General features: G+C 41.1%; 1 protein-coding gene across 11 annotated transcripts in view; it reads left to right on the top strand.

The window, feature by feature from the left end:
• The first annotated feature begins 3991 nt into the window (after positions 1-3991).
• The window catches only part of ROBO2 (roundabout guidance receptor 2), a 1840872-nt gene continuing 1822180 nt past the window's right edge, over positions 3992-22683 (top strand). For 5 of the 11 annotated variants that reach the window (XM_060234412.1, XM_060234416.1, XM_060234420.1 and 2 more), the window contains exon 1: positions 3994-4659. In XM_060234412.1, coding sequence (XP_060090395.1) covers positions 4536-4659 — 124 coding nt within the window. In that variant the 5' untranslated portion in view covers positions 3994-4535. Of the gene's footprint in view, positions 4660-22683 lie in introns of all 11 variants that reach the window. The other 6 variants (XM_060234419.1, XM_060234423.1, XM_060234418.1 and 3 more) reach the window with 4 other exon arrangements.

Raw genomic sequence — 22683 nt, forward strand, 5'->3', positions numbered from 1 at the left:
AATATGTTTGTATTGAGTGGCAGAGGCGCCAGGGCCTTCAGTGGCTGGGCCTGCTGCTTTTGTTATTCCAGGGTAGTGTGGGCCCTCCTCAGGTTTTAATTGTTCACCTGGGAGGTAATGATCTCAGGCTAATAAAGGGCAAGGCTTTGGTCTGGCAGGCCCGGGAGGATTTTCAGTGCGTTAGGGAGCGATGGCCTAGGACCATTATAATGTGGTCAGCCATGCTTCCCTGCCTTGTTTGGCACAGTGCGTGGGACCCTGCAGCTATTGAGAGGGCATGCTACAAAGCTAATAAGGAAATTAGGAAGGCATTGGAAGGGGGTTGGGCCAGTATGTGCCCCATCCGAACATTTCTACGGAATTTCCTGACCTTTACAGAGGGGATGGGGTACATCTCTCAGAAAAGGGTAACATGCTTTTCTTGAGAGATATTCGGCAAGGGTTGCGGGTGGCCTTGGGTCTCCCGGTGGGTGCTAAGCCCTAAGTAGAGACTTGGCTTTAGTAGTAGCAGGTTTTTAGAGGTTTAGGGTACTATGCGGCTAGGGGAGGACCATGAAGCATCCCCCTTTTGGGGAATTAGGGGTCTGGCATGATCACCCTTGAGGTTTGGTGACCCAGGGTGGGGAGAATGCAGACCGTCCTGGAGGTTCGACTCTAGGGGGCCTTCCATTGGGACGTGCGTCTGGTGATTGGACCCTCTGGGGCATGCCTCCCTGCTGGGTCAGCCTGGCGGGAGCTGTGTCACACAGCTCTGGCTGGGGGGCTGGGTCTCTCACCCATGAATGGCAGGGGAGTGGTCTGTGAGACCCCTAGCCCTGATCAGGCCACAGTTTGGGTGCCCTTGCCATTTGCTATAATGATTAATAAAGTGGCCCAGTATTTATACCAATGCTTGGTGTCCGTCTCTTTCTTCCGACTTGGGGGGCAAACAGTTGCCTCTTGTTGCAAGCACACTAAGTTCTCATTACTGATTCCTAAGGGTGGGAATTGGTGATCAAGTGGTAGACTATCTGGAGAGTACCAAGTGACCACTAACAATAACACTAACAAATTAACACTAACTTTTAAAAAAGTTTTATTCATTCATTTATTAGCTACCATTCTACCTTGTGATACTAAAGGCAACTTACAATGTAAGTAAAACAACTGTCATAAAACAAATAAAAGACAACAGTTTAAAATCTTAATTAGGACTGCCAATAAATTAAAACTAAATTAGTCAAATGTGGTCCTGAATAAAACTGTCTTCAGCTGCCTCCTGAAGGTCAAAAGTGAGGGAGTCAGGTGCACCTCCCTGGGGAGGCTGTTCCATAATTGTGAGGAATCCCCTCTCTCATGTGCCCACCAGATGAGTTTCTTTGGTTGATGGGACATTCAGGAGAGCCTCTCCCTGCAGTCTTAATCTCCAGGCAGGAATATATGGGAGAAGATGGCCTTTGGATATCCTGATCTCAAGCAATGTAGAGTTTAAAGGACAAAACCAACACATTGAATAGGCTTCAGAAACAGATGGAATTCTGTCTGCATTAATTTTAATTTTGTACTTTCACAGTGAGTGACAATATTGTTTTTTTTAACCTTTCTGCAACAAAAAAAAAAATCTGTGTTTGCCATCCTTCTTTGTTGACAACTGCCTGCTGCCTGTCACAAAGTGAAGAAGGCTTTTTTAAAAAACAAAAACCTCCCCTCCTCATCTCCAGAGTTTAACTACCACCATCTGGGGGACTTCAGATAGATCAGAGTGGATGCTTTTAAATCAAATGACACCAAAATTGCAAGGGTGCTAGTGTGGTCTGTCCTCTAATAACCCCATAAGTTTCAAGAAAATTGACCAAGGGTTTCAATTCTATGGGCCCCTGAACAATATGTACCTGGCAAAGCAGGGGCCCTGCCTCTACAAAGATGAGAGGGAAAGAGAACAAGATAGCCATACCCACTGCACTTCCACACCCTATGCCTGGCTTACACCAGCCAGGAGCTGTGCTGGCCAGAAGCTTCCCTCTCTGGTGTGGATAAGGCTTGTGCAATCCAGGAGCCCCCTCTTGTGGGCTGGGTGACACTCATCTGATTGGACTCCATTGGAAATGAGTTATGCTAATGCCTGGGAAATTCAGAGAATGAAAGAAGAACAAGACAACTTTTTATTAATGATGGTAAGCACCCAGATATGAAGAAAAACATGGATTGTTCAGGAAGAGGGGTTCCATAATATCTAAGAATCCAGGGGTGCGTTCAGACGTACCATTAGTGGCGACACAGCTCCGTTTCACTGACAGATTAAATATGTTCATACAGACATCCACTTCTGGCAATCGAGCATCATCCAAGGTCATCCCGGCTTGCTGCGGATCAATGCCGCGTAAATTTGATAGCACAGAAAGTCCGGCCTTTTTTCACAGAAGCGGCACACGATCGTTTTTTTTTTTTTTTTTCCTGTTTGGACAGCTCACAAGCGATACTGCCCCTTGGAATGTTTACTGCCTCTCCCACTTTAAAAAAAAAAAAAAAGCTCCAGCAGACATGCACATGGCCAGATCATCTGGGAATCTGAGGTGACGCTTCTGCTTCTTCGATCAACACAGGATCGGAGGTGGGGGGGGGGCACGTTATCCCACTATTCAAAACAGGAAAAAATATATTTTTTTTCAATGTGGAGGATTTCCAGATATCATTGTCACTGCCAATTTCCAGGAAATTAGTTCCTGGAAGTCCCCTGGTTTGAATTGGCAATGTTAATTCCAGAAACTTCCCCCCTTCCCCCTACCCCGGCCTCTGAAGCATTTGATTTCCCACCTCTAAACAGTTGGGCGCATGTTCAGTAGATGCCCCCCTCTCCCAGGAATCACCATCTGATCAAGCATGCACCAACAAAAGAGCATAATAGTATTGGATGCCTGAGCGCTCAACAACAGGATGAGTCGCATTCTTGGATGCTCGTCTGATTGGCCCTGCATCGAATCAATATTCAGCAGTTCAAATTTAAGCGCTACACACCCCCTTTTAATGTGACGTTTGACCGCACCACAGGAGTTGTATTACTGACCAGCAATTTTGTGTGTACCTTTGACTTCGGAATTTCATAATGCACAATTTGAATTGTTCCTTGTAGCCTTTACAAGGGTACCTTTGGTGGCCATCATCTTCTTAAAGAGGATGAGAAACCATAAGGCTTATGAGGCTAATTAATAGTGCTAAATGCTAGAACTGAATTCATCATGCAGAATATGGGGGAAAGAACTATTTCATGAAAGCCACTGTGATTGGGTGGTTAGAGTACTGAACTAGAATCTGGGAGGTCTTGCTTCAAATACCCACTCTGCTGTTGAAGCTCACTGGGTGACTTTGGGCCAGTCACTCACCCTCAGCCTAACCTACCTCACAGAGTTGTTGTTTTGAGGAGATAAGATGGAGGAAAGCAGAACAGTGCTGTCAATAAACAGACAAAAAGTTAGCTGTATGAACTTGTGCTGACAAACTTCACAGACTGATTGTCTGGAAGATTTATTTGGCAATTAGTGGCAGGGGGGGTCTTTTGTAATTTTCTTTTTACTGTGATCATGTGTACTTTTATGAGAACACAGGGCAGGGCAAGCAATGAAAGCTCATCAAACAAGCAGCAGAGTCTTAAAAATTGTGTGGGTTATGGAACAAGTCAGATTTTTTCCCTATGTCCAAGTGGGAAATGTTGTGTGTGGTGTATTCTTTACTTTCTTAAAGAATCCAGATGCTTGTACTTCTCTCATCTCATAAATATTTCAAATAAATCTATGAATAATTAGTGTAACAAAGATTAAATCTTCTCAAGGTGCACAGTGAATGAGGCAAAGCACTGCTAACATGCAGTTAAGTCTTGAGCATTTATACAGTCTGAAGCAGGATATTTCCTGCACACAATAGAGATTAAACACACTGTGTGCATACGGTATTCTGTGCAGCCTTCAGCATTCTGAACTGGGACCGTGGCAGTTGATATCTTGAGCAGGTTTTTTGCTTGCTGATTTTCAAGCCCCGTGTTACCTACCCAAGTGGCAGTGACACCAGCTTTCACCGGAGCCTTATTACTCTTAAAAGAGCAATTTGGTTGGTTGCACGGCTATTAGGATCAGACAGTCAGGCTTAAAGCTGTCAGTACAACTGCTTCTCATCGCTTCTTTTTTTCCCCCACTCTCCACAATCCTGACATCTTTCCTCTTTTCTGCTGGACACAGGCATTACTGTTTTTATCATTTTCAATCACACTCACAGTGAAAGCTGAGGAATATATTCCCACTGAAGCCAAAGTGAGGAGCAAGAAATTCCTTTATAGCTCCTGTAGTAGCAGCGGTGCTGGCTGCATGTTGTGTGTGTGGGAGAAGCTGGATCAGTGAGAAATGTGGCGTTTCTCAGGGCTACATCATTGAGATATTACTTCAGAATGGCGAAACTGCTCCTTGGGCTTATTTTTCAATGATTAATTACCCCTCCTAAGCAAACAGAGAGAGGGAGAAAGTGAGGGAGACGATGTAAGAAAAATTTATGGAAAATAACTTGTGGAAATGGTATCTTCAGTGTGTCGGAGGGAAATTACTATGCTTGAACTTCTTTTTATTTTGACGCTGCTGTTATCTGGACCAACTCTCAGCAAGCTAAGTAGGACCAAAGGCAAACACTGGAAGGGTGGTAAGTGATAAAAGTTTTATAAGGAATGTCTGTTGGAAATCCTGGAGAGCAATCAGGATTCATATTTGACCTCTGGGTAATAAATCTGATTGTTTGAAATGGTTGAGGTTTTAATTGTTCTCTGAATTTAAAAAAAATTCTGGATGGAAGGCAGAATGTAAAGTATGTTGTGTTTCCTGTACATTTTCCCTGTGTAGTTTTGAATATGGTGCCATTGATTTAAATAGTAGCAAAAAAAATGTGAGGGTTCTTGTGGAATATATGGGAAAGATTTCCATACACATTTATAACAGATGATTTAGAAATTAATGTGCTTGAGATGGTGAGAACATTGACTGACAATTTCAGAATAGTGAAGAGGAGAGGGAGGGGATGAGGAGGAGATGCTTACAGCTTTGTTGTCTTCAAAGGTGCTATAGGTTTGTGAGACTGACCTATTTTGCAACAAAACAAAAATCCTGAATGACTCAACTTGTTCTGAATGCAGCATTTTAATATATTTTTTAAAAGTATTGGACAGACACGTTTGAAATTATGATGATCACAGAAATGCAGCGCCAGCACCCCTAATGGGCTGGCTGATTATATCAGTGTTGATGTGTTAATAAAGATAAATCACATTAACTTTATTGTGTTTTTGTTTTGTTTTTTGCTTTGCTAAGAAAAAACACGGCTTTTGAAGGGTACAGTCTATTTATTTTCATGCCCATAAACTGAGGATGCTTTCCCCTAAATATTCTTTTTATTAAAGTTCACTTGTTTCGCTTCTTGAAGTTTTGTATCTTTTATTAAAATGGGGGGGGGGTGAAGAGTTGATCATCAAATAGCCAAATGAGTGTTAACTGTTGGAGTATAAATAGTATGGATAAAGTGGTTGCAGTGATGCTGGAGAGCATTGGACCCCTGTCATTTCTTAATATTGTTGATGAGAGTCACCCCAGGACACGTGTTCTTCTCAAGTTGATCTCAGCTTTAGTAGCTCTTTCCGTTTTCCTCCGCTGTCAGTGTTGTGATCTGAGGTTAAAGAGTAACATCAACATTAAGAAGAAGTTTTAATAATTCATCATAGCATGTCAGCAGGAGTCCCATTCCAGCCTTCCCTCTTCTGCACATTGCTGGAAGACTTTATAAACCATCCACATGTGCTACCTTCAAGGAAATTTGCCTGAAATGTTTAGAGCAAAAAGTAGCAAACAGATTATGGATATTTACTTTTTCTTTGTTTCCTTTCACAGGAAGTTATGGCATGTGTTCATGTCTTCCCTGCTTGTGACAGATGTTTACCCACTCTTTTATGCTTTATTAAGCTCCTTGTGGGAATGTGTGCTGCCTTTCACTGTCAAGCAACAGGGAAGAGAAGTGTGGCTTGTGCATTGCAGGTTATTTAGTACTGAACTGGGCTCAGGCTTCTAGTGATGATGCAAGGAAGAGATTTCTTCCACCTTATTGCTGAACAGATGGACTTCCTACCTGTGCAGCCATCTACACAGTTGTAGCATCGCAGGATCTTTACTGTAGAAATCAGTGACCATTTGCTGGTGTGGCTGAAAAATTCATAGGCCCTCCATGGCTACTGTTGGATGCTTGTAGGTAGATAAGAAGCACAGCAGACATCCATGTATGGCATACAAAACTTGCATTCCTGCTCACTGTTTGTATTCAATAAGTCATTTGAGACCTTCACTAGGAACATAACATATAATAGTTTCAATCTGCTATCAAGATCAAAGTTTATGATAGCATGTAAAATTGCTTGGGGTAAACAATTTGGGAAGGCTGCCTCCCATAAGCAGAGACAACTGCCATGGGTCTAGGGAAAACAAAGTATGCTGTAATGGGTTGGTTATGTGTATCTCAAGTGTAGGAACAAAATGTCTTTTTCCCCGTGATTGCATTGTAGTATTTGGCAGCAAAAATGTATTTTGGAGCACTGTAAAGGCTTCAAATGTTGTAAATCCCTTTTCAGGGAGCTCACTAGTGACCTCACTCACACACACACATGATGAATGAACAGTATGCACACAAGAGAGACATTCCAGTTCCACAAGTGACAAGACAACCTTTCAATGGGCTTTAATTGGCTGGGGATCACATCATATATAAACACAGGAGTTCCTGGCTCTGTATAATTCAATGTTATTGAGTCTTCCAGTAGTGTTGTACGCAGGTTACTCTTGGCTGACAAGTTGTTGTTGTTATGCATGGTCTTTTCTTATGTTTAGAATCAAATAAATCAAGTAGACATGTTAAATTGCAACTATTTGGAATGCTCAAAGTCTTCTTGGTAAAACAATTTTGACTGCTGTTAAGAAAGGTGCATCCTCTGTCTCCAAAGGGATACTAAAAGAGCTACACAGTAGCAAGTAGACGGAAACAGTGCACAATATTGATTTTGTTCTGTAGTCATAATACATGACAATGTGGCACCTGAGCAAGCCAAGGGATGCTGTAGTATGAATGTGGTAGTCATACATACAGGCAATGTTAGAAGCTTCAGGATGTGTGGGAGTATCCCACAAAGCAGTTCTTTCTCATGTCAGCATTGCCCTTATTTCTAGGGAAGGCAATTTTTGCATGAGCACAGTGGTTCACAGGTGAATCTTCCCACATGAGCAGGGGTCTTCTGATGTTACCGAAATAGTGGGAGAAGGAACTGCACTGCAGTGGGCCTCATCAGTCAGAATGGGCCCTTTAATATAGCATATATTAATGTTATTACCTGGCAGGAGGTGAGCTCTTTTTAAGGAATTGCAAAGAATACAGAGTCTGTGTAATATTTTATTTTAAAAGGATTAAAATGACAAACATGTCAGCATGCAAATTGTTTATTTTGGCTGCTTTGTGTATGTGTATGTGTGTGTTCACTTTAATTTAGTGGAAGTGCAATAGCTGGGGAACAAAAAATGCACATAAAGGAGGGGGGATGAGAAAATGAAGACTGTATTCTGGGAAACTACACTGCTGTATTTTTATTTATTTATTTATTTGGAATGGGAAAGTCTCCTGGCTCCACCCCCAATATCCCCAGATATTTCTTGTGTTGGACCTGGCGCAACCCTACTGGGGCAAGTGCTTTTTCAGTTGTAGCCCAATCCTGGTGGAATGCCTCCTTAGGTGAGACCTGGGCCCTGAAGGACATCCCTAGGTCCCACAGGACCTATAAGGCTAGCTTTTCTGTCATGCCTTCCCTGGTTAAATATATTTTTGAGGTTTAATGCTGGAACCACCACTATCAGTTGAAACTTGCTTGTTTTTATAAGCTGTATTTTGTACAGTTTTAATTATGTTTAGTACCTCCATTTTTATACTGCTGTCATTTCTGTGAACTACTCTGTGGAGGAGGGGTGGTATAGAAATTGAAATAATAAATAAATAAATATGAGGTCTTGTAGTGTTCAAACTATTGACATTCAAGTTGATTTTGGAACAACTAGGTTCATTGTTCTTGGGGCTGCAATAATCCTTAGGGATTCTCAAGCTCCTGTGAGTTTGATCGCCTCATAATCACCATCTGCAAATATGTCACTGATTCATCAACTGACTGGCCAGCTTAACCAGAGTTAGCTGCTTGGGGGTGGGCAGTGGCTGCACAGCAATGATTTGTACACTCAGTTTTCAGGCATGCATGTTGTTTAAAGTAGATTCTTCCTTTTTTGTTCTCATTAACAAATTTTACCTGGCTAGCATGGTTTTATTGCTTATAATTTAGCTGTTTTGCAAAGAAGCTCACCATAGCAGTTACAGTTGCAAGGGAATGGGTTTAATATGGTCTCTGCAAGCAGACAGAAACTGGGCCCTTCACTAAGTAGACTGCCTGAAAATGCACTAGAAAGCCAAAACATCCCAGTTAGCTTTCTCTCTCATTTGTGTACTTTTCTTTTCTACACATAATAGTAATAAACTTTGCTAATGCAAATCTATACATGCTTACTTGAGAACAGTTTTCAGGAAAAACATGGAAATGAGTCAAATATGGTCTCTGCAAGGATATGGAAAGTATTGTCCTTCTTCCTGGGGATAATCTCATGGAGTAAATTTGAACTGGCAAATGCATAAGACCTTCTTAGGAAAGGTCTGGAAAAGCATTCATACCAACCTCAGAGACTATCATTCTAGGCAGGGGGCTGCCATTTGAGAATTTAGGGATTGAGAGTGCAGTCCTAAACTGGCTCACTTGGAAATAAATCCAGTTTTATTTAATGAGGCTTACTTCTAGGAAAGAGGACTGAAGCCCCTTCTATATTCAGTGTTTGACCCATTCCCTTGTTTTTGTAATGCATTCCACATTTTACTTGTATCTTTGCAATGGAGGGGTAAGTCAGTTGCTCTCCAGCTGCAAGTGATGCTTGCTAGCAGCAAGTTTGCAAGAAGATGGGGCAGGTTGCTGAACTAATCAACAGCTCACCAGATTTTCTACTTTTGATTATGGTAAGTTCATGGCAAAGTTCACAGCATCCCTAGTGCAATGGTGGTGACAGTATAGGCCTGCCAAGCCCCCATGCTGGGCGGGAGTTTTCCCGCCCTGGAGGTTCCCAACCTGCTGGCGCACACTGGGCTGGCTGGGGGAACCTCTCCTGACATCACTGGTGCGATGATGTCACCTGGAAGTGACGTCATTGTGCTGGTGATGCTGCACGCCAGCCGCTCTAGGCGTTTCTGGGAAAACTCTATGGTTTTCCCAGACGCTCTAGCAATTTGGGAGGGAGAACTCTATGGTAGAGTTCTTCCCCTCCCAAATTGCTAGAGCATCTGGGAAAACCATAGAGTTTTCCTGGAAATGCCTAGAGCGGCTGGAGCACGGCATTGCCAGCACGATGACATCACTTCTGCATGCACAAAAAAAGTCCCCCACCAGAGGCGGCGGAGAATTTGGCAACTCTATGACAGTGACAAAGCATTTGCTGAATCATGCCCAGTACACTTCAACATAATCTGAGTTGTCTCAGTCCCTTCGGAGGATAGCCTGGTTATCAGCTGGGTCAAACTGCCAGATTCTTTGTGGATCAAATGTCTTTAAATCAAATCTTTGAGAGGTACAGTTGGATGCACTATAGCCCTGTGCCACCAGAAATGTTGCCTGAACAAGTCCAGCAATATTTGGTTCTCTTCTCTGTGTTGTTCAATATCTATGTGTGAGACTGCTGAACAACATAACACATAGTATTGGGGTGAGATTGTAATCAAAAAGCTGCTTACACACAGTTGTGTACCACTAGGGTTGCCAGGCCTCCTCTTCATTGCAGTGGGGGGAATTTGGGGGGCCTTCCAGGGCAATGTGATGATGATACCCAGAAATAATGTCATCACATTGGCAATATTATTATTATTATTATTATTTATTAAATTTATGAATCGCCTCATCCTGGCTGATGCCGGGCTCTAGGTTATGTACAAGAGGAAAATATATTAAAAAAATCAATAAAACAAGTTGATTAAAACATTGGATGTGCCACTCTGGTTTGGGGTCAAAACTCCGGGGGGGTTTTGGCTTCAAAACCATAGAGTTTGCCCAAAAACCAGAGCATCACAGAGACATACCCAGTGTGATGACATCACCCAAAGTGATCACATTGGGGACACTGCAGAATGATATCACTGTTTGGGGGTGGGGTTTCCTCCACTGGCCAGCTGGCCAGCAATGGGCCAAAGCCTCCAAAAGTGGGGGAACCCCCTATACAATATCTCCTGAAATTTGAGTATTTCTGTATTGAGTCAATGTCTGAAAGTGGTGGTCAAGTGGCTGGGGGAGAATAAACTGAAACTAGATAATACAGAGCTGTTGCTTATTGGTAAGATGTCATCATTGAATGTGGTAGTCCTCTGCACTATTGACAGTTTCACTGAATGACTTAAGAAGAAGAAGAAGACTGCAGATTTATATTGAATGGCTTAAGAATTTATACTGAATGACTTAAGAGACTCAGAGCATCTTACAATCTCCTATATCTTCTCCCCTCCTAACAGACACTCTGTGAGGTGGGTGGGGCTGAGAGGGCTCTCACAGCAGCTGCCCTTTCAAGGACAACTCCTACAAGAGCTATGGCTAACCCAAGGCCATTCTAGCAGCTGCAAGTGAATGACTGGGGAATCAAACCCGGTTCTCCCAGCTAAGAGTCCGTACACTTAACCACTACACCAAACTGGCACCAAACTGGCACACTTAACCACTACATCAAACCTGGTTCTCCCAGATAAGAGTCTGCACACTTAACCACTAAACAAAACTAGTACACTTAAACACTACACCAAACTGGCTTAGTTAATTTTAGGTAGAAGACTCCTGTTTGAAGTAGCAAAAATGTTTTTTCTAGATCCATTTAGCCCAGAAGTTGTCCCACTAATATCCTAAATAAATCATATTTATAGTAGAAATTGCATTATGTTATTGAGGCATATGTAATATTTGAAGTTATTAGGTGGATGTAGAATTATGGCTCCAAGACTGAAGAAGGTGTTGAGATTTTAATAGAGAAATTTTGAAGGACACTGTGGAAGAGCTAACAAGAGATAGTAACCAATCCTCCTCTCTTGATCAGACATAACTGAAAAAAACAGTGCCCTTTTCACAGGTAGTATTGGTGAGAGTTCCTTCATTATTGAAGTAACAGTCACTTCTCATGATAGAAGCTGCTGCTTACTCCAGAACAAAAACATCAGGTAGCAGAAACGTCTGCAGTTGTGCCAGAGCTGTAGATGCTTCTGTTTTGCCCTGCAGCATTATCCTACTGACATTTGTAGGTACCTGAGTATTTATATAAGTTACTACATGCAGATGGTATCTTTGTCTTGATAGGCTGAAGCATGTACAAAAAAAGGAAAATTATACATAGCAGGGACAGGGTTTTCCAATGATAAACAGGAAGTCGACAAGAGAATTCTTGCTAGTGTACCATAAAACAAAAAAATTATTTAAGAAGTGATTTTTCTTCCTCCACCTAATCCTTCTGTAAAATCCAGATCAAATGCTTTCCTGGGAGTAAGCCCCTCTATATGAAATGGGACATACTAAATAGTCCTGCTTAGATTGTTCCCCAAACAGGGTTGCCAACTTTCAAGTGAGGCCTGGAGATCTCCCAGAATTACAACTGATCACCAGGCTACAGAATATGGTAGCTTTGGAGGTAGAGTTGCCAGCTCCAGGTTGAAAAATACCTGGAGATTTTGGGGGCGCAGTCTGAGAAGGGTTTGCGGAGGGCAGGAACTTCAATGAAATGTATTGCCATAGAATCCACCTTCCTAAACAGTCATTTTCTTCAGGTAAACTGATATCTGTCACCTGGAGATCAGTTGTAATAACAGGAGATCTCCAGCCACCATCTGGAAGTTAGCAACCCTATTTGAAGGATGCACTCTGTGGCATTATAACATATTGAGGTTGCTCCCCTCTTCAACCCCTCTTCTTCAGGCTCCATTTCCGAATCTCCAAGAATTTCCCATCCCAGAGTTTGCCACCCTGTCATACAGCCAGTTTGGTGTAGTGGATAAGAATGCAGACTCTAATGTGGGAGAACTGGGTTTGATTCCACTCCTCCACATGCAGCAGCTGTTGTGATCTTGGGTCAGCCACAAGTTCTCTCAAAGCTGTTCTCTCTGAGCTGTTCTCTCAAGAGCAGTTCTTGAAAGAGCTCCTTCAGCTCCACCTGCCTCACACAGTTTCTGTTGTGGGGAGGGGGCAATAGGAGTTTTGTGCCTCTGATGCAAACCAGCTCTTTCCTGCTAGTGACCACAGCATTCAGGGAGAAATGGCTTTAGCTTTCCCTCTGATGTTTTTGTATCCTTGCTGCTATAGGCTTCATTGTAAAAGTCACATCCCAGATGGGACTTCATGTAAGTTTCACAACAATAGGGGGCCCATGGAGCAGTTTGAGGGCCAAAAAATGGCCAGGGAGGGAGGCTAAAGCTTCTTCTCTCTGTGTATTGTGATTACAAACGGAAAACAGCCAGTTTGTATCTAGGAAGCAAAAGTCTTCCATTGGACATGTGATATGAAATTCTTGTGTTGTTCCCCATGAGGACTTCATAATATGTAGATGGAGACTTACAGAAGGAGGCAAGATAATGTGCAAAGATGATAATGGAATACAGCAAATTATGTGCAGCCCTTTGGATCTATGTAATTCTACCCCTCCAGTTGCTTATGTTTTTCTGTTCCACAAAACAACTTTCAGCTCACTGCAGAAAGGTGTCTGGGAGTATTTAACTTTGATGTCTGGGGATTTAGAATCTAGTGTTAGAGATAAAATGGTACCTGAAAGTAAAACCTGGAATTATAGTCAGCTGGATTTTCTTTTCCCTAAGAGTCAAAATAACACACTATGATAAAGTTTTAAAGAACGTTTTATAACAGTGAACAAAGAGCTAGAAAAAAGGAGATTAAAACTTCCTCTTTGGTTTAGTTTAACCTAGAAAGCAGGCATCAACCTTCCCTAATACCAATCTGATTGTGATTGCTTTATATTTAAATAGTATTTGGGGTACCTGGAATACTTTTTCTTTTTTGCATAAAGTCACAACTCTAGAAACAATTAAACAATATGTTATATTGAATAATTACCAGAAATACTAGAAAATTACAAAATATTACAAGAAATAGAGTAATTACAGTATTGTAAATATAACACTCCAAAGATATAAAACAGAATCCCACTGACAAGCAAAAACATAGACTAGTCAATGAGCCAGAAAGGATATGAATGTAAACTAATGAATCACTTTCACAGTCAAGGTATGTCTCCTCTCAACAGGAACCAATCACTATCACTTGTTTTGGTAGCTCTACCTTTTTCAAGAGTAGAGTTAATCACAATATTATTATAACAATTTCAAGACCACAATGGGTATCAAGCCAGGGGAGTCCCAAACACCTCACAAACAAACTATCAAAGGGCTAGGAACTCAGAGCTGGTTTGACGTTGCCTACTTCCTGGGCCACAGACAAGGGCGGGGGGACAGAGGATACAAAGTTTGGGAGGTTCAAGTCAGCTGGACAGCCCCTGAAGCCAGCATCATGCTGCATTCATAGGATGCATTAATTATACATGAGCGCCAAACATGTCTTCCCAGTCCCCTTCCATGGTGGACCAGGGGCAGGGGGGAGCTTGCAATGCCCAGTCACTTCATGTTTTTATCCTGGAGCCTGAGCTCACAGCATTGGCAATGGAAGCAGGCTGGGAAAGGGGTTTGCCCCCACCCCAGGCAGCATGAGAGTGTCTGCCCAGTGCTGCACAGCTGGCTCTCCAGTCTGCCCCTGTGGGTTTTCTTCTGCAACTCCACAGCCCATGAGGCCTTGCAGAGAGGACACACCAAATTGCTGCTGACCAGCTGCTGTCCTCCAGATAAAATTTGTACCTGCAGCACTGGCATTACATTTAATGGCAAACACAGCCTGGCCCAACAAAGTCACATTTTTGTCGGATCTGACCCTCCTAGCAAATGAGTTTTGCATTAATACAAATTCTGATGCAGTTCTTACTGCAGCCACTGGGGCACACAGGGAAGACAGAGCACAGTAAAAAGCACTCAGAGTTTCCTGGCTGGACGTTTTTGTGAAGGTTACTAGGAGGCCGAGGGAAATGGTTTGCTGATCAGATCCTATTATTTACTTGCAGCAGTGCAAGGCAACACCAGCCAGGACAAATTGCAGTCCCACCTAAGATATAGCCTCCTAACAAGGTGTGTGGCTTGCTTTTTCCTTTAGTTCCACCCAGAAGTAGTTTTGTAGGGGGAAAAGGTGGTGGAGCTCATCCAGGGATTATGATGCAGGTGCACCTATTATTCAATGGACAAGGTGGGAAGGAGGAGGTGAAGCTGTCAGAAAGGTTCAGGAACTGCACTCCTGTGAGCTCCCGCTGAATCCGATGAGGCCTGGTTCCACCCAGCTCCTGCATTGCCAGATCTGGCAAAGAGGCAGCCCATTTAGTATTTCATAGCATTTTTTAAAAAACTTCCATTGACTTTCCCTAAAGGCTCTCTTATTCTTTTCCATATTTTACTTCTCCTTCATGATCTGCCATTTGTCTAGTCCGACTTCTAATTTCTCCCCACCCGCCATTGCAGCTTACATTGTTCTCCTCTACTCCATTTTATCCTACATGTGAAGTAGGTTAGGCTGAGTGTGTGTGATGGGCCCAAGGCTGCCTAGCAAGCTTCCATGGCTGAGCCACAACTTTAACCACTACATAAGTTTAGTTTCCTTTACAAATAGTGTGTGGATGGGGTGGGATCTTGAGATAACATGGGCCAAAATATTCCAATTCCTTTGATTTTTGACCCTGGCACTCTCATGATCACTTTGAAGCTGGTGGCTAGTTTTGAGATTGCTAGTTGTACTTCCTGATGAGTTATGTCTGCCATAAATGGACAGACATGTTCTTAAAGCAATAACAACAACAATATTTAGAAACTCTCAGACTTATTCACAAGATGTACACTATATTCTCAAAATAAATGTACTAAATGCTTAATAACAACAATATTTAGAAACTCTCAGACTTATTCACAAGATATACACTATATTCTCAAAGTAAATGTACTATATGCTTAATAACATTCTAATGAAAGCATTACAAATAAAGAATTAAGACATTGTATATACATACACATTTAACATTGTCATGACAGACATCTTAACAGGAAATATACCACTAAACGTCAGTCACGTGAAAGTCCCAAGGGACGTGCTACTCAAAAGTAGTGATGTTGACACACAGACTGTTCCATGTAGAAACAAAATAAATATCCAGAAAATTAATTCAAAATAATTTTTGCGAAGATAATTCAAACGTGGATTCAGATGTGAAAGAGAAGTACAATTAATAAAAATTTGCACTAATGCCATCTGGAGAAATTGAATAACTGCTTGTATATTACATCTGAGCATTGGTTCCAGATTTTTTGAAGTATATTGATCAGAGGAAGCTGGATCGAAACACGTAAATTCTACGTAGGATACGTGTTATCAATTGTACTTCTCTTTAACGTTTGAATCCACGTTTGAATTATCTTCACAAAAATTATTTTGAATTAGTTTTCATCCGTTGTACTTCTCTTTCATATCTGAATCCACATTTGAATTATCGTCGCAAAAATCATTTTGAATTAATTTTTTGGATATTTATTTCTTTTCTAATGGAATAGGCTGCATGTCAACATCACTACTTTTGAGTAGCGCGTCCTTTGGGACTTTCACGTGACTGACGTTTATTGGTATATTTCCTGTTAAGGTGTCTGTTGTGACGGTGTTAAATGTGTATATATATACAATGCCTTAATGCTTTATTTGTAATGCTTTCATTAGAATGTTATTAAGCATTTAGTAAATTTACTTTGAGAATATAGTGTATATCTTGTGAATAAGTCTGAGAGTTTCTAAATAGTGTTGTTGTTATTGCTTTAAGACCACATTTCTCTCTTGGTTTGTAACCTCCTAGTGTTCTTTCCCTTTTGGTATATAAATGGACGGACAGCTGGTAGGGTTGCCAGCTCTGGGTTGGGAACGACTTGGAATGTTTTTTTGGGGGGTGGGGTGGGGCTGAGAATGAGGAGTGTGCAGATTGGAAATGGGAGGGACTTCAGTGGGGTATAATGCCATAGTCTACTGTTAAAGCACCCATTTTCTCCAGGTGAACTGTTCTCTGCCACCTGGAGATCACTTGTAATCCCAGGAGATCTTCAGCTAAACCTGGAAGTTGGAAATCCTAACAGATGGCCATGTGGATTGTTTTATTATTATACTTGCATGGTAACAGCTGGCCCAGTGATTTGTTTTGTTGTGATATTCAGTTTTGATTACGGTCAAATAGGGGGGCAGATGGATTCTTTGTCCAGGGGCCCATGGTGGATACTGGCAGTCCTCTAGGATTCTGTACAGCAACCCTGGACTTCCTTGATTGTCTCTCATCCAAATTCTAACCAGGGCTGTCCTTGCTTAGCTTTTGAGATCTGTTGAGATTAGGCTAGCCTGGGCTATCCCAAGTCAGTAAGGTACACATTACCAAAACAAAACATCTCTTTACCTTTTGGAAGGACATATTGTTAGATAAATTCTTATGTTTTTTGAGAACATTTAATACAAATCACCCAACACTCTGTGTAAAATGACAAATTTAGCTTTAATGGAGAACTGTTTTACAGAGTGATAACTAATATGCTGCATGGTACAGCATATAACAGAAGAAGAGCAGTTGGCTCACAACTGAAACAGAATCCTCAGAGATGCAAATTAGCGTCCTCAAACTAACCAATAAACAAACAGTACTACACCTTCACTATACCTGATGTGCTGTCAACTTGTAAATCCTAACACATATGCTGATTATATATTTGTACCAAACTCCTGAAATATTTGTACCAGCCTTCTGCAATGAAGTACAGCCCCCTTTTATCTGTATGTGTTTTAATATTGCTACTGTGTTTAGAACTAGTGATATACAGCCAATGCACTTATTCCAATCTAAGACCACTGATTTCAATGGACTTAGACTGAAATAAAACTAAATAATATTGCATTGTAAGAGGCCCAGATTTTATTTCTCACATAGAAGATGTCTCTCAGTCAGTCTCTTTGGTACTCTTAATGAACCATCCACTAGTTAGTATGGCACCATCTTATTTCCTAAACCAGATCCAACTAATGTACACCTGTGCTTTTAGGCACTCTTCACAAATCAGTTCAGGGCTTTCTGTATGATCCCAAAGCACCAAGGTTTGTTTACTGGAAAAGTGTTGTTGTTGTCACTGACTGCTTTCTGACTGGTATAACCCCATTGCCTTTCAAATGTGTTAGGAACAAATTGGAAATGGGTCAGCTGTTGAGCACTAATTTGCTTTTTTCTGGCCCATTCATTGGACAGGAGTTGCAAATAAGGACTACAATCCTTGACCAGTCTTCTGCCATAAACTTGTTTTCTTTTGAAAATGTATTCTCCCTTCTCCATGTATCATCAATATCTTGGACTGATAATTTAAAACAAAACACTCTGTGGCAATCCTGAAGCAGACTCACCATATAACAAGGCATCTTAGTTTATGTGCTTACCATGCACCTGTATCAAGAGGTATAGAGGGGTCTTGTTCGGCATCCTACCCCTTAAGATAAATACCCCTAATGAGAGCCAGTTTGGTGTAGTGGTTAAGTGCACAGACTGTAATCTGGAAGAACTGGGTTTGATTGCCCACCCCTCCACGTCCACCTGCTGAGTGACCTTGAATCAGTCACAGTTCTTGAAAGAGCTGTCTTCTTAAGAGCAGTTCTCTAAAGAGCTCTCCTCTCAGCTCCACCTACCTCACAGGGTGTCTGTTGTGGGGAGGGGAAGGCAAAGGAAATTGTAAACCGCTCTGAGTGAAGGGCAGGATATAAATCCAATCTCTTCTTCTACTTCCTCTTCTGTTCATTTTACTAGCCTTGAGTAAAGCTGATACCAGCATCTGTGGTAATACAAAAAATTGGGCATGATGGCAGTTACTACTGAAGGAGAAGCAGAATAGCATTTCCAGAGCTGTGACTCTCAAGTGTGTTCATACTCTCTGCTTAATCCTTATACTTGCCCATATTCAAAGCTATTATTGTGTTCACAAAGAATAAGTATACTTGCCATCTTGTACAAAAGCCTACAATTGTCTTTGAATCATCTGTTAGTAGGTTATGTTGGGATTAGTAATGGCAGTTCTACATTTAGTGACAGAGATTCATATTGTCGTGCAGTCAGTTGTTCTAAACTGCATCTCAAATATGCCATGGAATGAGTGAAAAATATTATTGCCAGAGGATTTATTTCTGCAAATATGCCAATATTGCTCATAACTGGAATTGTGTTTAGTCAGCACCCTATTTTTTTGCATACTTTCTTAGTTGGAAGCAGTACAGTTGTTTATCAGAAAGATCTATACATACTACCATTTTACTAGGATGAACCAAATGCTCAATAACACTTTTTATGTGTAAAAAGGAGTTGAGGAATCAAAAGCTACCCCACACTCACAAAGTATTTCCTTATTTTATGCAGGTTCGGTAGTATGTTTTCTGGCTTGATCAATGCAGTAGCATTGCTGGCATTTTTCCTTTTTTCACATCAGTCTCCATTTCCTGTAAATGATGAAATTAGCAAGTAGCCAATGATATTTGGCCATGGAATTATGTCACTGAGAGTAAATGATATTAATTCAGTGTGAGAGCAATTTGCTTAATCTGAATTAGCATCATTTGCCATCATCATGTGGCCAAATATCACAAGCTATGCGACATCTTCACCATTTTGAAGAAGAAGAAATCACCTGGGGGCGGGGGGGAAGTGGTGACTGATCAGAACTGCAAAGATGGTTCTGTCTTCTGAGTGAAAGGTACTACTAACATGGCTACTACCAAATATTATAAACAATTTTATTAGTAACATATGGTAGCAGAACTATATCTACAACTTATAAAAGCTTAAAGTAAAAGAAAGATCTTTCTACCCCATATCTTACTTTCCCCCCACCCCTCCCTCCGTTACTTGACCCCCGCCAGTGTTATTTTCTTAAAAAAAGCAAATATTAAAGGTACCCTTAACTATTAAGAAAAAACAAAAAAACCCCAAAAGTTATATTCTTATTTAAAAAATCTTAATCATCATCAAAGATTATCCAATGTCCTTTTATTTTCCACTCTTTTTCTACATATCTTCTGAATTTCTTCCAGTCCAACTTAAAAGTTCCAAATCATAGTCTCTTAGTTTTCTTGTTAATTTGTCCATTTCACTCCATGTCATAACTTTTGTAATCCAATCCCATTTCTCTGGTATTTTTTCTTGCTTCCACAGCTGCGCATACAATGTCCTAGCAGCTGAGAGCAAGTACCATATTAAAGTTCTATCTTCTTTTGGAAATTTTTCCATTTGTAATCCCAGCAGAAAAGTCTCTGCCACTTTGTTGAATTCATATCCCAAAATCTTAGAAATCTCTTGCTGAATCATCTGCCAAAACATTTTAGCCCTTTCACAAGTCCACCACATATGGTAGAAAGAGCCTTCATGCTTTTTACATTTCCAACACCTATCTGGCATCTTGTTGTTCATCTTTGCTAATTTTTTTGGAGTCATATACCATCTATACATCATCTTAAAACAGTTTTCTTTAATACTATGACATGTTGCGAGTTTCATAGAATTCTTCCACAGATATTCCCAAGATTCCATCTTTATTTCTTTGTTTACATTAATTGCCCATTTTATCATTTGAGATTTCACTACTTCATCTTCTGTAGACCATTGTAAAAGTAATTTATATACTTTTGAAATTACTACTACCAAATATTACCAGAGAAAGGCTCTTCTCTTTTTGGTTGAACTGATATTGGGGCTGATGGGAACTTGTTTACTTGAGTGTATTGAGGTTCGCTAGGGAACAGTTTTGCCCCCTTTGATGTTCCTGCGCATGATGAACAAAAAGGGGCTACATTTATAGAGTTCTAAACTTTTTGCAAATTACCCGCGTGCACACACACACACACACATTGTGCCCTGGCTTTGGCTCAGCTCTTGTTTTACTTTCTCATTTGGGGACAATATTCCTGGAGATTTCCTGAAAGTTTTTTACTGCAGTCGATCATATGCCTCTTCATTCAAACTTTTAAAGATAAGATCCATAGGATCTGTTGCCATCACCATTCAGAAGAAAGCTTCCCTTGGCTTCCTCCTTGGATTTCCTTGCAGTTCATGTTTGTTTGTTTAAAAAAACTTGTCAAAAGTTACATTTTAAATCCAAGACTCCTGCAATGGAAACAAAGCAAATTTATCATGGGAGAAATAAACATGGAAATAAAGGTGCTTTGATACTGCTGTGAAGGACTGTCTACATTAAAAAATCAGCAGGCAAAAGCAGACTTTCTTAATTGGTACTACAAATAGAGTGAACACATGGCAATTGTCTGGTAAATGCAGTAAGAGACCACAGATTCCACCTTATATGCATACTGAAGTAGCTGAAAAAGATATAAAGATATTTTGCTTTCCTCCTTTATAGTAATTTTTCAAAGGCAGTTATGTTAGCTGCTAAATTCAATTGATTTGAGTCTGTAACACTTCAGAGAATCTGGTAAGTACTTACAGAACACCTTATAGCTTTTAAAAGCAATTTGCAAACACCTTCAGGAAAAGCTTCTCTCTCTCTCTCTCTCTTTGTGTGTGTGTGTCTATAAAAAGCAAGTAAAAAAGAGAGAGAGAAACAATGCAATTCATATATTTATAGCCAAGTTGACTAAATCTGAGGATATGTGAATCCAGTGATTGGAGCTGCGCAGAGACAAGACAGATCTTTCCAAAAACCTGAAAAATGCCCTAGGTTTACAGAAAAAATATGAAATCTTTAAAAAGAATTGGAGAGTTTTTTTTAAAAAAACCCAAAATATAAAAGCCTGTAGCTTTAACAAACAGAATCCCTGAGTGTCTGTTGCTACTGTGGTAACCACAGTATTCCAGGCTTGATTCTGTCAGTAAACAGCAGGGGGATGGGCCAGGGTCCTTTCCAGGCTTATTTTGGCCTTTGAGGCAGGACTCATTGGGCTCATTGGGGCCAGGCCTGACTCGGGTTGCCAGCTCCAGCTTGGGAAATTCCTAGAGAGTTTGTGGTGAAGTCTGAGGAGTTGCAGGGTTTGGGGAGGGAGAGGTCTCAGTTGGACATTATTTTTTTATTATTATTATTTTTTCAATTTTAGATTTCCCTCCCCTGAAAAACAGGGTTCAGAAAATATCTCCACATAAATACAATAAAAGCTTGGAAATCAAAAAATATACAATAATATTTACCAATTAGATAACGATAAAGCAGCCAAAGTATGCCACTGCCTTGTGGAGGGGAAACAGGAGGAGCAGAAGTGCCAGCCAGATGGCTGTTGATGGTTGATTCAAGAAGGAATTGGTATGTGTCTGGAATGATGGATAATTAGGATAACCAGCTGAAGATTACAAAAGATGCTTGTGATATGCATGCTCAGCTTAGTACTGTCAAGGACCCAAATCTGGGTCCATCTGAGTCACTACCTCTTGGGCAAGTGAGCAGTGCTTAGCCGTGTGGGTCCATAAGAAACCAGACCTTGTAAAATATATGAAGGTTTATTAAATAAGGTATCACTAGGCAACACAGCCTCTACAGACCTACAGCAAGAAAATAAGAAAAGCTAACTCCTCTATCTGATACTTCAATATCAGATAGAGACAGCATACTTTTTAGAATATCAAAGCCAGTGCTAAAAGCTTACGCATTGTTTATATAGCAGTGCATTACAATGGGGCCTGGCATAGTCAGAACCACTGCCTAGTCAAATCATGAAGTTAAGTTGCTGTCCTCTTGCCTTTGACTAAATTGTAGTCTTTTGCCATCTGGCAAAAGGTAGTCTCCTCAATCAATTCAGGGATCTCACTTGATGGAACCCTCCAGAGGATGACAATATCTACCCCTGCTTCCCACCTCCCATCTAGTTACAGAACTGAACAAAGGATCTCATGATTAGCAAATTACCAGATTCTTGAATCGGATCTTGAAGGAGGTACGGATGGTATAGGCAAGGGGCCCCATTTATGGATACCTGAAAACTGGATTCGGCCTACTAATATTCATGTTAACCTTGGGGAAAATCAGGGTACTTTGCCTTACAAATACATACAAATCTTACAGTGCAGCTGAGTACTTGATCCCAGAGTTTATGTTAGGGTTGCCAGGTCCAACTTGCTGCCAGCAGGGGGGCTTCCATCACATGCACAGTGTGATGATGTCACCTCATTGCACTGGGCTCATCACATGGGGGTGCTGTAGCATTTTGGTATAAAACTAAATGGTGCCATAGAGTTTTATACCAAAATGCTAGAGCATCCCCATGCTATGTGCCCAGCATGATGATGACACTTCTGAGTGACATCATCATGCTGGGCACATCGGGCACTTTCAGAGCTTATTGGGGGCAGGGCTTCCCCCACGAGCCAATCCTGTGCCAGAGGGCTAGAGGCTCTGAGATTGAGGGAACCCCCACTTCCAGCAGGAGATTGGAAACCCTAG

This window comes from Heteronotia binoei, chromosome 3, assembly GCF_032191835.1.
Source record: "Heteronotia binoei isolate CCM8104 ecotype False Entrance Well chromosome 3, APGP_CSIRO_Hbin_v1, whole genome shotgun sequence".
NCBI classification, from domain to species: Eukaryota; Metazoa; Chordata; class Lepidosauria; order Squamata; family Gekkonidae; genus Heteronotia; species Heteronotia binoei.